Genomic DNA, 15,920 nt, shown 5'->3' with positions numbered 1-15,920 from the left:
GTGATTAATAATTCTGGGCACAGCCTCAGCGTTCATTTCAAGATTTATAAATATTGCACTTAACTTGATTCTCTCTGTTTTTCTTTAATAATACAAAACAAACAAACAAACAAACAAACGCAATAAGTGAAAACAAAGTCATCTAACTGACGCATAAAACTTTTATCAATTTTAGAAATTATAGACTGTTTCTTGAGCAGTGCATTACTAAATAGGAATCAATTAACCCAGCTTAGGTGGTTGAATGACTTTTTTTATATATAGATATCTTTGTACAAATCATAAAAATCTTTTTAACACATTTAAAATCATTTATCATCATATACAACGCAAAAGTGCAGAATATGGGGGGAATATGCATTTTGCATCGTTCTTTTGACATCAAACGTAACTTGAGTTTGTGCTGCCACCTGCAAGTCGAAAGAATTCATAGCTTAGATAAATAAAATACACTGAATACAATACAACTGCGTAATTAAGCCTGTTCAACCGAAGCATTGGATTGCGGTTGTGAACAAAGACATTGCTGCTACTCTTTTTGTACTAACAAGAATGCTGTCCAGCTGGTGTAAACGCAAAAAGATCACATAGCCTTGGGTACATCTTCTGCAAGGAAATGGTGATCAAATGTAAATAATTGGCCGTATCGACAAAAACCCCTGGCCTCCTTATTCGATTGTCATAACGGAAAACAATATAACCCTCGCTAATTTTCCCTGGAAGCTAGTTGTAGCTAGCTTCTACTTGACTGACATACTTACCGCGAGGAAACGTTCTTTTCTTCTTCTCAAACTCCTTAATAAAACTTGGAACCGAGTCCGCCGAATCTTCCGATGGTCCTTTCGGGGCCACGATCGGTTGGTTTCGTCGAGTATTTTTCAGTCTCCGCTGCCATTCAGGTCTTTCTGGAGGACTGTCACTTTTCTCGGGGGGCTCTTGACCCGGTAAAATTTCTCTACGCTTTCTTCGCTCCGCTAATTCCTTTTGCCATTGCGGTAGTTCCAAAGACGAACTCGGTTCATTCTCTTTGTTGGGGGCCTGGTTACCATTGACAGGAGTGCGTTGCTTTCGTTTCTCAGCCAGTTCCTTCTTCCAAGGTGGAACCACAACTGCGTTTGTGATGTGCGTCTGATGTGGGCGATCTGCAATCAAAAATACGACTTTCATGAGAGGACTGGTTCTCCTGGAACTACAAAAAGTACCAAGGAAAATTAGTGGCCGTAAACTTTCGCGGGGGAGGGGGGGAAGGGAAAGATTTTTCTAATAAACTCGTCAAAATCTTTAGAAGAATATGATCGCCCAGGTGACATGACTTCAACTGGAAATTATCTTGATTTAACACCAAGTTCTTGTAACTAATTTACGAGCAAATATGTAGCAGCTAGAGGGGAGAATTAACAATCAGATCTTGGGAGTTCAAGGGTTAAGAAAACTTGTGCACCTACTGAGTGGGTAGCTGCCAACATCAGAAATCAATCATTGTCTTGTAAGAAGAAAAATGTCACTCGATCTACCTTTGCTTGCCCCTCCGCGTGAAGCCGCTGTGTTCTTTTTCTTCTCAAGGAGGTCAATTTTCCACTGTGGCAGCACGTCCCCAGTATATGTTGGCCTGAAAGCTGAGTCAAATATCTCTGCTCTGTCCCGCGGGTCACTTCCTCTTCGGGATCCACTCAGGTCCCCGTATGACTTGTGACTGTTTGGCACGACTGAACTTGCAAGCCGCGAAGATTTCCTTTCCACTTTGGCGTGTATTAGCTCGACGCTTGTTCGCCTAACTGATGAAAGCTCCGGCACTTCAGAAGCGGTAACTGTCACTGTCTTGGATTTGTTTGAAGGTTTAGGCGTTGTTTTAGAGGGAAGCTTATGAGGGCCACTCAAGTAGTTCGAGGATATCGTGACTCGTTCACCATTTATATGTGGCGAAGAATTTTCGGAAACCTTCGGTTCCAAAGTTATCGGGGTAAGAGGATGGACGGTGTGATACTCACGTGAACTTTTTACGGATTGAACCGACGATGAACTCTGATCTGTCACTACACCGTTTTCTTGAGAACGTGTCGACGTCACGGTACGCGTAAATGATTGCGTGATAGGTTTGACGGGCGGTGAACTAGATGATGTTTCTTCGTAAGACGATCGTTTGCGCATCGGCGTTGCTTCGCCATTCGCGATTGAAGAACCCGAAGGTCTTGCGAGGCGCGGATATACAATGGGTTTCAAACGCACAGGTTGAAAACTTCCCTTGGTGTCCTCGGTATTTTCATTCACCGCTGGTTCTGGTTTGGGTAAAGGACGTAGCAAGATGTTACGAGGTTTACTACGTTCGCTTTCTTGGATCTCAGCTTGGTCATCTAAAGGACCTGGTTTAGACACGGGACGAAGACATACATTCGACGATTTGGTAGCATCGCTGTCGTTATCAGAGTTGGTCGGAACTGCTTCGGGTTTCCGAACAGGACGAAGCACAACATTGTGAAGTACGTTCATCGCCTCACCACTGACAGATTTGTCCTTCACTGCTTCATGTCTCTGAGGCAAAGACCTGAGTACAGGGCCATTTATCACCGTTTTTTCTGACCCACGGCTTGTTTGACTCTCTCCGTGTTCCTTCCTTTTGGGATGCCGTCGCTCTTCGTGGAGTTTCCTCCGTGCCTCTGCCTCTACAAGCCAAGCTGGTTTTTCATTATCTTTCTCCAATTTTTCTTCCTTGGCTGCCATGTTATTCTTATTTTCGGCAGCCGCACGGACAATGTCGGCTGCGCTACCCTGGGAACGCTGCTGAAAGAACGCAAAAAAAGGAGGAAATGTGAATGTCTCCTTGTGACAATAACCCCTCCCAAGAGCAACAGAATCCCTCTTTACAATATCAATACAATATTGAGCAAACAAGTGATAAGAATGAAGAAAAGTATCAATTAGGGCATTATTAGAGGATACAACACCAAATTATCCAGACCAACTTCATAAGAATTATATGGCAGACAGTAAGAAGAATAACTAATGAGACCTTGGGGGTGAAAGAAAGAGGCCCTTACGGTAGACAATCCCTAGTAATCTACGCTAGATAGACAGCGTCCCGTGAAAAGCCCCTGAACCATATTCCATGCAGAAAAATGAACAGGTAAAAGGGAAGCCAAACCGTTCACGATCAAGGGAAGAAGTGCCCCGACAACTTGTCAAAGTTTGTACAACGACAACGAGTTGATTATATTCTGGCTCTGTGTAGTTGGTCAAAGCGCCACCAAGACATCATGCGAGACATCACGCAAGATATCACGAAAGACATCACGTAGACATCGCGTAAAACATCACGCACGACATCACGCAAGGCAAATCTCAAGACATCACCTCACCCAGACATCAATCAAAACAAACTTCGACGTATTCTTGATACTTGGCTGAGTTGTACCTTGGAAAAATTAAAGATAGATAACTCTCTATTCCCAAGTAGAGAGAGGTAATGGACTCCCTGTTTGAATAGTTTCCAGTTTTGTGAGCTTATACGCTAGTGTAATAAAAAATTCGTTTCTCCGATGGACCAACCCTATTTTCAGCTGCGACTTGTTTCTTGTTCAACGCATCGGCCAACCCTGGTAGAGCTATTCCAGATACAGTTTGACTCTTCACTTTAGGCTTTGGCTTGGTTCGTGGTCTCACTACATCTCCTGCGCCCGACTGAGGAGAGTTCTTTATGATGAAACTCCCCCCTGATGTAACACTACGGTCTTCATCCATCCTGAAATGGAAAAAAAAAAATGCTTATACCTCTATGATATCCACACATCCACTTACAGATCTGTCAATTACAACAAAATCAAAGAGAGGTAGAAGCATACATATCCAGAGACGTTGGTCGCATGAGTTTCGTTTGAGTGTTAAAAATCAAAACGAAAGTTATCACAAAAGTCACACAGAACAGAAGGGACAACAAACGAGCGGGCACCTTTTTCCTGCCCTTTCTCAAGCGCGGGAAAATGCTGATGATCAGGAAGCAATTTGATTCAGTTGTGAGCATGAATGGTTCACATCGCGAGTTTTTCCGACCACTCCAGGAGCAAAGACAGTCCCAAAACAACCCTGGGATACGCTCAACACACAACTGAAATTACTCCGATGGCATAGATAAATTCAAAAGCAGCACATAGCAATATACCATTCCATTTCGGCTGTAGGAACCTTTCCGCTCGAAGGGCCACGAAAGCGAAGTTAAATCAAGTTAAACAAGAAAGGCGAACATTTAGGTGATAACTCAGTTGGCCAGCGATGAAATGTCTCAAACTTATGCTACCTCACACGCGAAACAAAGGAAGTGACGCGTCCATGGAAACTACAAACCACGCGAAAGAGCCCCACCCTCCCTTAAACTGCACAAGTTGGTATTACAATTCCAACGAAGTTTGCCTTAATTCCCTTAATACTTGCAGAGATGAGTTTGCATCGCTGATACAGCAATTTGCTCCAGCTACAGTAGTTCAGCCATAGGTAATACTCACGATTCTTCTCCTTCGCTGATAGCAACTGAATCGTCCAAATCTTCTATCAAACTTGACCTGAGACTTTTCCGCCTGGAAGCAGCTGAGGGTCTTCTGCGGTCTTTTAACGAACCTGACCTCGCCAAAGGGATTTTAGACTTTTGAACTTCCAAGTTTAAAGTCGAAGAATTCTGCAAAATAGTTAAGTATTTTCGCTTGAAATTCCATTCAAATAATCCGTTCAGAGGAAAGTTAATTCAATGTGAGCTACAAACTCCACCATCATCGGCTGAAGATAACTTACTTGGGTGGAAATACGCGGGAAGTGCGCATCTCACGCGCAAGTCACTTAGCTGTGAGATGCACTCCCTATAATCAGGCCTGAAATGAGGGGTGGAGGAGAGGGTGGGGGTGCCCCATGAGATTAAAACGCGGATCGAGCAGCCTCTTAACCCTTCAGCCTCATTGCCTCGTGGACCGGCATATCCAAGACTTCCAGCAGGAGGCTCCTACAAAGCGTCTCGTTGACATAAGAAGCTATGCCACTTTAAAAAACAAAGAAAGAGATCGTAGTCACCCTTGTAACCCCTCCTCTCTTGTGGGACCTTGTAGGGTAGAAATGTCAAACTTAGAAGCCAGGTTGAGTATTTAACAGCTGCATGGCCCACAAAAGAATGATGATCGCTCCTTTTAACCTTCTGACCCCAAAAGAGTGACTTACATCTCACTTCTCCTTACATTATCACCCGTGAATCAAACACTAAGGTCATGAGAATAAAGGAAATGATCACCAAGTGTAGAAGCTCTTGATTGCTAAACAAATTCTCCTTTTCACTACCTTAGGAAACAGTATTGAGAATATACACACAGATATTAAGGTGTAAAGGGTCAAACCAACAAAAATAAACTCTTACCGACACAACAACAGATAAGTCAACTTCTGAGGCTGATTTCCTTCTGAAAGGTCTGGTCTCGTTGCCCTCCATCTAAGATGTAAAAAATTCAGCTTAAAATAATGAATCGAGACAACAAAAGCAAATGTAAATCACTAGGAACAATTCTACTTACACGAAAATCATTTGACGAGGATGGTGCAGCTCGAATCTTCCTAAGAAACTCTACCTGTATAAAACAGAGTAAGTGTAGTTTTACTAGAACTGGTTGACATAAGGAACACGTATATCGAATCGATGACAAACGGTCCAAATACTTCTTTTCCGAATCTTCATTGTTGCTATGTAAAGTAAGATTCATTTCAAGGAACGCTATCAGAATTCCCAAACACTGCCGCAAATTGTGGTACGTTTACGTTAATTCTGACGCAAAACAGGTCAAAATTTAGGACCCACTCGAAAATCTCTTCTTCGTGATTACTCTCCAACTTGCAGCTGATAACATCTGTGTTCTTGGCATGCTAGCGTAAATTCAGTACTCAGACGATCCCCCATAATTAGCAAAAGTGAAGTGAATGGAGCGAACAGTCCCCAAGGAGGAAGTACAGGGGTTTATTCAACAACATAGATGTGGGCTAAAAATTGAGAGGATAATTGTAGAAATAGGGTCGTCAATCAAGAAGTTATTGGAACATCTGTATGATCCTTCATCGTCTCTTTTAAAACAAGGAAATAATTGCATGGTGACCATGCACCTTCAAAAATGAGCGTTCCAGTATCGTATCAGGTAATCCTTGACCATGAATCACCAGTGACCAAGTATACTTATGTAAATAATTATATGACAAACAAACGCATGTTTACATTGTACATAGTCTTCTCTTCCTTCTAGGACTTTGTTGTACTCACCGTATCTGGATCACCCTCAACATCTTGTCCAATTGATGATACTACTGTTTCTGGAGCTTTTCGAGCACTTTTACTTATCACCTACGATCAAACCAAAAAAATTAACATTGTTAAGCTGGGTTTGATTTCTACCCTCGTCTCAAGAAAATAGCTACAGAGTACAATTAAGGCACTTAAGCCTTACAGTTTGTTGGTACCTTTTAAAATCTGCAGTGGAGAGGAGAATCGTGTAAGTACAGAACCACCTTAAAATGTAAGAAATAATTCTCATTTTGTTCAATATGCAATACCTCAGCTCTCTCTTGTACTTCCACCAGGAATGCATCCTGTTTTCTTTTCTGTGAAACTCCTTTACCAGAAGGATCTCCTTTATCATCCCTTGCTGCTGCATCTCTCAAACCCATTTTTGTTGCTGAATCTCTTGTTTTGGAAACAGGTTTCAAATTCATCACAAGGGTTGCTGATTTCTTTACAAGTTCACCAACCAAATTCTCACCAACTATAATTAAAAGGTGAAATGCAGCAATTAGTATGTTCATGTAATCCAGCTGCACAATCTTTTCACACAAGTGTTTTACAATTTCAAGTAGAATGGCACATGAAGTAAGAAAGGTATCTTTCCACAGAGAATATGGTGCTGTGTTGATGTCTAAGTTTACCCTTCATTGAGCATTAGCCCCAACAAAATATCAGCTCTACAAACTCTTTACAATGGCATATTTACATTATCAACTCAGTCGAGAAAACCAAATTATCAGGCACACAAAAATCTTGTTAGTTACCACTCTACTGGTGTTACTGCTTTTGAACTGAAACACACTAGAGCAAATTAAAAGATGTCAAAATAGAACTCTCATTTTCTCCTAAATGGTCTAAATGTGTCAAATGTGTTAGTATGCCCTGGCAGCTAAAATGGGGGAATGGCCGGGTGACATTTAATGAGGTAATTGGTTATATCAACTAAGTTGAAATTGTAGATTGGCCACCATAAAGAGTTACAAAGCTGACGTTTCGAGCGTTAGCCCTTCACCATTTGCTCTGAGGAAGGGCTAATGCTCAAAACGTCAGCTTTTTAACTCTTTACAATGGCCATTCTACAATTTCAACTTAGTTGATATAACCAAATTAACTTTTATCCCTGCCGACGCAGCACCACAGTTTCTTTAGAAACTTTCACCCTTTTGACATTTAATGAGATATATTTCCTAACTTTCAAACCTTACATAAACAGATCCTCCACACTGAGCTCTGTAGTTCACTTGGGTAAGTTTTATTTGTTTATTTGTTTTTTTTGCATGTGTAACTCAGTGCTAAAGCTATGCTCTCATGTCTGTATAAGAAACCCGAAATACTTTCTTGCCAGATGAAGGCTACTGTTTACCATGTAAATTATACTGTATGAACATAAAAGTAAATGTACACTATACCAGAGTTTCTGTATCCATCTTCATTAACTGAACTTGAAGGAGACTAAATAAAGACAGCAAAAATATATGTGTTATTCAACTACAGGAAAAGTACTGTAGCCAATGTAGAACAAACCTATTCACAAGTATCAATTATGTCACACTTTTGGTTACAATGATACAAACATTTGTCGGATTAAAATACCTGGAAAAAAAATTGGAGTAGATCAAATATAAAGTTTTAAGCCCTACTGAAATTGGCCTCACTGTGTGTTTTTTTAGGAAACTGTACTCCTCACTGTTATAATTTCATCACAGATCATACAACTGAACACCTCTTTAAGAAGTTCCCTCTCCTTATCATCCTTCAACCTGTCTAACAGACCCCGCACAGAATCAATATCATCCTTCATTTCTTCATCGAGCCCATCACTCTGTAAAAATAATCATACATTGTAGTGTAAGTCATCAAACCAGTACTTTATGTCACATTTCACTTCTTTCCTATCCTCAAATATATTGTTGGCTGAGTTCCATTAATGCAACTAGGTAAGTAGTAATAATCATTGGGCATGACCAAATAATCTATGCACACTTTGCTACCTCTTGCTTCAAAATACATGTAAGTGACTGCAACCATTCAAGTGTGCAGTAATTATCCAACTGTGCCTGGGAATTGCTAAGAAATAAATTCCTGTTACCACTTTAAGTGATATGCAACAAATGCCTGAGGGAAGAAAAATGCTTCATGTTTCCTTAAGTGCAGACTGGAAGTTTCCTTCCTTCAAGATGTATGTTTGCAACATGACTGCATTTAACTGGCATAAATTGAATAAATGTCAGTTTTTCCACTTCACAAGAGCCATACATTTTACCTAGATGTACATCATTCTGCACAATTTCAAACAGGAGAGAAGTAAAAGTCCAACCAGAAACTAGATTGTACAACACTTAAATAAAGCATGACTGTTCAATTCTTTCCATCACTGATACTGTGCATAAGATTAAAGTAGATTTAATCAACTCAATTTTCAGCTTTTGCTGTTCTGTACAAGTAGTTAATCTCATTCACTGTCATGCAAACAAATGACCCGTAGGTACAAGGTCAATGATGGATTTTTGACTAAAGCTTATAAGCTACAGATGTGTGTAAATAGACTTTAAAAAGAACAAGACACAACTGCTTGCCAAAAAGTTGTGCTGGGTATTTATAATTTCTCTCAAGAAAATAATCTTATTTCACCAGCCTGCAACTCAAAATATAGCATTTCTTTTTTAAACAAAGAAAAGTTTCCTTAATTTGAAACTTCATGGTGCAGATCTTGACATATCTTGAAAAGAACTTAGTTTATTTCATTTAAAAAGTTAACTAAATTCAAGGTTTACCAAACAATGTATACTGTGATTAAATCATAATGATTAACCCCTTTGAAGATGCAAACCTTACACAGCTAGCTCAAAATTGTGTGTAATTAACTTTCTTATAAACAGAATATCGATAAATTTTGTACCCTTCACTGTAAGCTGAAGTACCCCATGCCAGGGCTTTTTACATTTACGGCTGTACCTATCTATTATAATTTGGATATATCAACAAAGTTGAAATGGTAAATTGGCCACCGTAACGATTACAAAAGCTGACATTTCGAGCGTTAGCCCTTTGTCGAGCGTTAGCCCTTCGTCATTCGCTCCGACGAAGGGCTAACACTCGAAACATCAGCTTTTGTAATCGTTACGGTGGCCATTTTACCATTTCATCCCTATCTATTATAGCTCTGTAGTAACAATCCTGCCCACAGAATGCAACTTAAAGTGCTACTGCAATGAAATTTTTGCATTTTATTTTCCCAATTGTCTGGTGTTAACTTCACATTTAGACCCTAAACTATAAGGATAAGTGTAAGTTTCTCAAATTTGACGTTATTCCTTAAAAACAGCGCTGCGAAGACATTAAAAATTCTTCCACCATTGCTCGAATAACACACTGGAGAGCCTGCGAAAATAACTACAGCGGTTTTAGTTGCGACATCATTGACTCACTTCGACAACGTCGTGAAGGTATGCCTTTACAAGAAATACGCAAAAGAAAGCTGGGGAACAATTCTTTTGAATTTTATTCCTTCTTTCCTGCGGAACCAGAAAAACAACTCTCTCTCGGCATACCAAATTAGCCACATTTGTTGAGTCATTGACGTCACTTCCGTTCTCGACCCAGTTTCTTCTTCTTCGCGCGGAGTTCTGTAGTTCGAAGAATGGCGGCCATTCAGATCGCGAATCTACAGGGAAAATAATATTACTTCTCGATGGAGTTTTGCCTTAAGATTTGGCAAATTTGTTACTTAGGGTAAGTACTTTCAACCTCTGAGGAGAAAAGAAAAGGTGCATTTTTGGTCGCAGTAGCACTTTAACATCTTGAAGCAAAGTGCCATGGCAAAATAAGTGTTTGTGAAAAACCAGTGTATCACTTTAATTTGTACCTTGCAACCTCAACACATTTTTTTAATGTTTAGAACCTACCCTGTATCTCAATATTAAACTACCAATTTCATTCAACACAGCCTGGCATTTAACAGAAAAGATATTTGAACAAAAAATAATTGACAAAGACAATGGTGCATTTCAAACTGATCACCTCTACACAATTACTGTAATTCAAAACTGATAGTTGTTAAAGTGCAAATCTGTCTCTTTCAGAAGAACACTTTAATTACATGCAATTTCCGCATGAGTCACCTAATTCTACTTAAAAAATGTCATGAGTCACCAGTGATTCATAGATAACAAAACAAATGAGTTCAAATAACACAATAACTTACAAATCTCTGCTTAGACACCCTTTTCCAATCTGGTTGGCAGAAGTAAGGCTGTTTGGGATAGTACAGCAAGTAGCGAGAAGATTTCAGAGCCATTAGATTTGCCAATGAGAAGAAGAGAAAGCATTGGAAAGACACAAGAAACTCTTAAATCACACAATCAATTCACTTCAGGTTGTCAACAAAACCACTTGCAATCATTAGCTGCACTGATTAGCTTGGGTTCATTTGCACTGAATAAATATTCATCCAGACTATCATTCTTACCTCATTGTTTACAGCTGTTACGCATATAAAAACCATATTTCCATCCCATGAGGTCTCATAAACTACAGGTGCTGTGGTTAAGTTTCAAACCTCTGCTCAATTGTTGAATATTAACTAGCATGTCACCCTTCTCATGATCAGGAAATTGAAAACTGACTTGGCATGGTAATTACTAATTAAAAAGGGACAACAGCTTTGTTTCATATACAAGGAGAGAAAGATACAGAGAAAGTCCTAGTTATCATTTAAAGGTATTGAGGATCTGCATTAACTGCAGTTCTTCAAGAGAAATTGATTCGATCAGAATTCCTATACTGCCTGCAATATCATTTTCTGTTTTGAACTGGTTTTGTTCCTTTTTTAATAACACAACCACAAATTAGAGAGTGCTTTGAAGTATGCGAATTCTATTTCCTGTCACAAATCCATGTGAAAGTCAAGTTATTGAAATCCAGGACCAGTTTTAAAGGAAACATTTGCAAAGCAAAAACTAATATAAATCAAGATACTGCATAATTTACATGCCAGCAAACCATGCAACAAACTCTATGATATTCTTTCACAGCAACCTCTTTTAAATGGAATTCAAATGAGACAAACCAATAATTTATCAATTACACATTGTGAAACAAACTGTCGGTTCTGAAAAATTAATTTAAAAAATGCATTAACACCTTCCACAAAATAAGTAGCCATAATTATTGTTAATTGTTGCATAGTTTTGGTTACCATGGCTTGCATATTAACCAAAATTAATTATAGTGCTTCCAAGTTTATAACAACACAATATGCTTTAAAAAAAACATCAGTTTGAACTTGGAAACAAATGACATGTAGTCCAATTCTTGTTGTGAAGAAAAAAGAATATTCATTATGTAACTTGTCACATCTAGTTGCCAAATTCACACACAAAAAATAATCATCAACCTATAATTAACAAATGACATTTAATGAAAACTCCACAGCTGGTGATGTTGCCTTTTTCTGAATAGTATAATCATATCACCATAGCAAAGGGAATGTAGAATGCAACAATGTTGACATCTAGCCAGTAAAAACTGAGAGAATTGAATGCTACAGATCATGTCAACTCCTTTGACAGAAACAAGCCAGAAAATTCATTTAAACTGTCTTCTGACTTATTACTGATAAATTATTCAATTCACACTGACGAGTCAGAAACCAACTTTAATCTTGAATAAAAGATCTTTAATATTGATATCTTGAACAAATATCCTTTAACCTAGAAACAAAATGAATATGTATAACTTACAGATTGAAAGTCTAAAAAAATAGACTTTGTCAATAATCTGTACCAATGGCTCCCATCTACATGTACAATGCTCTGATGTCCTTAAAAGTGCAGTTACATGAAAACCTCTCCAATGCATGCATACAAAGTGAGTAATATGTTGATATATGCAATAAAAGGTACTTCAAGTAGTAAATTTTACCCATTGCTGACTGAAGAGGAGAAAACTACAAGTTCCCACATAAAAAAAAAATCAATTAAGCTCTTGTTGACCATAACTTTAAATCAGCTGATGGTCTTAAACAAATTCCTTTCACCTAGGAGTCAGGTAACTACAGACACATTGTGTACTTCTCCTATTCCTTTCATAACTGTAATTTTTAAGGAATAGAGCCTTCAGGAACACTACAACTCTCACAACTGTTGTATCTCGAGTTGGTGCCAACCTGACTCTTACATGACATATACATGTAAGTGAATGTAGCCAATTCCCAAAATTTTCACCTCACCGTTTTCCCTACCTACTCAAAAAGTAAACTGATTTGAAAACTTAACTCTAATCCACAGTTCCTTTTATTTTAATCCTGGTTTCCTTCCTGTTAGGCAAACTGACTTTCTAATAAAAATAAAATTTTAGAAAACTGGCTCATCTTTAGGTTATTATTAAATCAATCTAATTTATAAATCAAAACATATATTAAGTTACCAACAGTGTACTATGAACTTGGACAACCAAATTTTAGTCCTTTAAATAATGCTGTTTTCATTTTTTAGGTTCATAAACCTTTTGGTGTAAAATTAGTCTTTCCAGCACTAATAGATCACCATAAAAATCTCAAATTTTAGTATCAAATCAGTGAGTTCCACCATAAAGAATTATTAAAAGATAATTTCTCAGCACAAAGAAAGACTTTCAATTCTTACACTAAGCACACTTTTTATATACATATAGGGCAATAATGGACAAGAGATTCTTAAATAGTTATGAACTATGAAATGTTCAGTTGATGTGAACGGTGTAAGTCATTCTATAAATCGTAATAACTGAAAGGTTTTGCTATTCACCAAAACAACCTGGTTCTTGCTTAAAAAATGATTGTTATTCCAACCTGAACTTCAAAATTAAGGTACCAAAGTGAATACTTTATGAGTTCAATAGACATCCAAAAGAAGGTAATTGTCAGGCTGGTACACATAACCTTTGCCTAGATTTTGATGGTTTGAGTTGTGTCTGATTAAGATGTGGAGAATCCTCTCCTGTCCCCTTAAACTAGTCTATTACTACTACACCTCTTATTGGAAACCCTGAATGCCACTTCAATGTCTGGGCCTCTCTCACATTGGCTAGTCTTACCATGTTGTGATAAGTTTCATAGATATGTAAATAAGCCTGTTTCAACTCCAATTTTAACACTTTCATCAGGGAAGAAAGGTCATTTCTTAAAAGGTACCCAAAAGATTAAGAGCTCAGACATGAAGGCTAAGAAACCTAACTGGATCATTACCTTGGTGTTTCTTCCATGCAATGCCATCTTCAGATTTCAGTACCACACAGCTGGATCTTTTTTAAAGATCCCAAAAGATCGAGAGCTTAGACATACCTTCACCTCACATCTGTAGAAACTACAAGTCGAAAGATTGCAAGTTTGGAGGCCTTTGTAGTCAGACAGACAAATAACAGACTTGAGTCATTGTGTGCCTGTATTATAGTTGGTAACATAATACAAGATCTGGGTTAAAGATACTGAAGAGTGGATTAAAGAGTATGATGTGATGTAGAAAACCAATTGTCTGCATGGTCAAAGCTCATCCAAGATTAGCTCTACTACAAAGTGGGATCGACTACTGATATTCCACTGTGACTGGGAAATAATGATTGTAACAAGGGCATCATAAATGAAAACAGAATTTTCACCATCATTTTCACAATACAACTGAATTTACTGACAGGAAAAAAAACTTTCTTTGTCATCAATAAAGCAAAAGAATTTTCATGTCTTTCAAAATGTAATTTACTGAAACAAAAAAAAAGCTTTGGCCTAAGTTGACACTGAAAAAGTAATTAAAGCCTTGCAGTGGCTAATGAGAGAAAAGGCACTACCTCCTTGCAGGAAGGAAGTTGAACAAAGGGTGATTACATGAATATCCTGGATAATTAAAACTCCAGACTAACAAGTCTAAACAGTTGTTAATTCCTTCTCTTTACTTTTGTTGAAAAAGGGTTTTCTCAAGTATATATTTTAGCCACACTAGCAAATATTCACTATGGTACCAAATTGGTGTGTACAATGTAGATGAAAAAAGTTATTGGTAACACTATCCCTAAAGTCTACCAAAAAAACAAGCTCAAGTGGTTTTTATTTAGAGTTGCTAGGAAATCAAGAATAAAAAAAAATTTTACATGTACAAGAGCACAATATTGCAATGAACACAGACTACAATATGAATATTCTGGCTTTAACTACTGAAGATTATTCAACCTCAGAGTTATTGGGTGCAATATTAGGAGTATCAAAAACTGATTAATTGCAAATGATCGCTACTGCCCGAGCATTTGTTGATAACCAGCGGATAATAGCTCAGATGGGGAAAATTATCATAGCCCCTACAAAAAATTAAAATTGCAAGATCCGTGGAAGGATAAGAGAAGAACAGAAAGTGCCTCGAGTTAGTTTTTTTTAATTTCTTACAACGCAAACAGACTAGGCAATTAGATTTGCCTGATGCACGTTAACCAATTATTAGATGACATGAATATAATATTGACAGCACTTGAATAAATCTTGTCTAACACCACGCAGTTGCCAGCGTTGTCGGCCGTAACAGAAACCAGATTAAATATTCTTTTGAATGACTTCAAGAGATTTGAAGACAGAATTTGAAAAAATGTCACTTGGAAACTTTAAATACTTTCTCAACCACTCACTTTTACCCTTTTACAGCTTACTTTCCCTGAATGTGACACACGTCTATCGATATTTAAGTCGGCGTTTGAGAAAATATAAAAACCCAAATTTAAATTTAAAAACCTCTACGATTTGATCATATTTCGGCACAAAACTACCTTAATTCCAAGGTAGATACGAATACTTTACCAACGGGAGGCAGTGGTTTTCAATCGGCTGACAGATTCTTTAAATTAAATCGGTGGAAACTGTGAACTGGGAGTCATAAGCTAGTGCGTAAGCAGTATACAAAGACAAGCAATCAGTCTGTTCAGGTTTCTAAAGTCCTTGAATTCTTAAGTACTGAAACACTATAATAACTTGACGAGAAAAAGAGAAAATTAACACAGATAGGCCTGTATAGTACGACGTAGACTCATCAGACGTATTTATCGGTCAGATAAAATAACACTGCGCTCGCGATCGCGCACCGTCTGAAAAAGACGAGTCGGTTCTTAGGTTGCTTGACAATATACTGGATAAGTAAAGAGCCAAAACATACCTTCACTTCCATTTTGACACCTTCAATGAAGACTCAATAGCAAAGGTGGCTGTAGTTTATTTTGTGCTGTACTCAACGAGATCTTTTCCGCACAAACCGGGCTCGTCAAAGGTCAACTACCTTACTCAGCCGGCCTGGGTAATTAGGAACGGCTTCAGTAACAGACAGCTTGACTTTTCAGTCCACATTTACATATCACTCTAGCACAGCTTGAGGTAATGACTTCTCTTAATCACCTGGATCAAGAAATATCCCTTGCAAAGCCACAATTACCGCAAATACAATGAACAATCTGAACTCAACTGTAAACAGTTTTCAACAAAAGCCTCAACACGCTTGTATCAAAATGCTGCCAAACTCACGGCTTGTGATTGGTCAATTATGTTACTTCTGCTTACGTAATAAATTGATTTTACGCACGTTCGCATTTCCCCGCAGTGTTGTCTATCCGACTATTTCAA

At 38.1% G+C, this 15,920-nt stretch overlaps 1 protein-coding gene across 8 annotated transcripts in view; it reads right to left on the bottom strand.

Annotated features, from left to right (window-relative positions):
- Nucleotides 1-15,812, bottom strand: part of LOC111335443 (uncharacterized) — a 16,350-nt gene extending 538 nt beyond the window's left edge. Inside the window, exons 1-13 of one of the 8 annotated variants that reach the window (XM_088744155.1) lie at nucleotides 15,460-15,812; nucleotides 10,497-10,544; nucleotides 8,016-8,114; nucleotides 7,702-7,744; nucleotides 6,565-6,773; nucleotides 6,275-6,355; nucleotides 5,541-5,594; nucleotides 5,387-5,458; nucleotides 4,494-4,663; nucleotides 3,544-3,736; nucleotides 1,515-2,778; nucleotides 762-1,142; nucleotides 1-410 (exon numbers count right to left, since the gene is read on the bottom strand). The exon at nucleotides 1-410 is cut by the window's left edge and continues 538 nt beyond it. In XM_088744155.1, coding sequence (XP_088600281.1) covers nucleotides 382-410; nucleotides 762-1,142; nucleotides 1,515-2,778; nucleotides 3,544-3,736; nucleotides 4,494-4,663; nucleotides 5,387-5,458; nucleotides 5,541-5,594; nucleotides 6,275-6,355; nucleotides 6,565-6,773; nucleotides 7,702-7,744; nucleotides 8,016-8,114; nucleotides 10,497-10,544; nucleotides 15,460-15,471 — 2,655 coding nt within the window. In that variant the 5' untranslated portion in view covers nucleotides 15,472-15,812 and the 3' untranslated portion in view covers nucleotides 1-381. Of the gene's footprint in view, nucleotides 411-548; nucleotides 607-761; nucleotides 1,143-1,514; nucleotides 2,779-3,543; nucleotides 3,737-4,493; nucleotides 4,664-5,386; nucleotides 5,459-5,540; nucleotides 5,595-6,274; nucleotides 6,356-6,564; nucleotides 6,774-7,701; nucleotides 7,745-8,015; nucleotides 8,115-9,843; nucleotides 9,957-10,496; nucleotides 10,632-10,760; nucleotides 10,897-13,517; nucleotides 13,636-15,459 lie in introns of those variants that run through there. The other 7 variants (XM_022941343.2, XM_088744154.1, XM_088744153.1 and 4 more) reach the window with 7 other exon arrangements.
- Nucleotides 15,813-15,920: the final 108 nt, after the last annotated feature.

The sequence above is a fragment of the Stylophora pistillata genome, chromosome 13, assembly GCF_964205215.1.
Source record: "Stylophora pistillata chromosome 13, jaStyPist1.2, whole genome shotgun sequence".
NCBI lineage: Eukaryota > Metazoa > Cnidaria > Anthozoa > Scleractinia > Pocilloporidae > Stylophora > Stylophora pistillata.
Note: the sequence above shows the minus strand (reverse complement) of the source record. Positions and strands in the feature narration are given on the sequence as shown.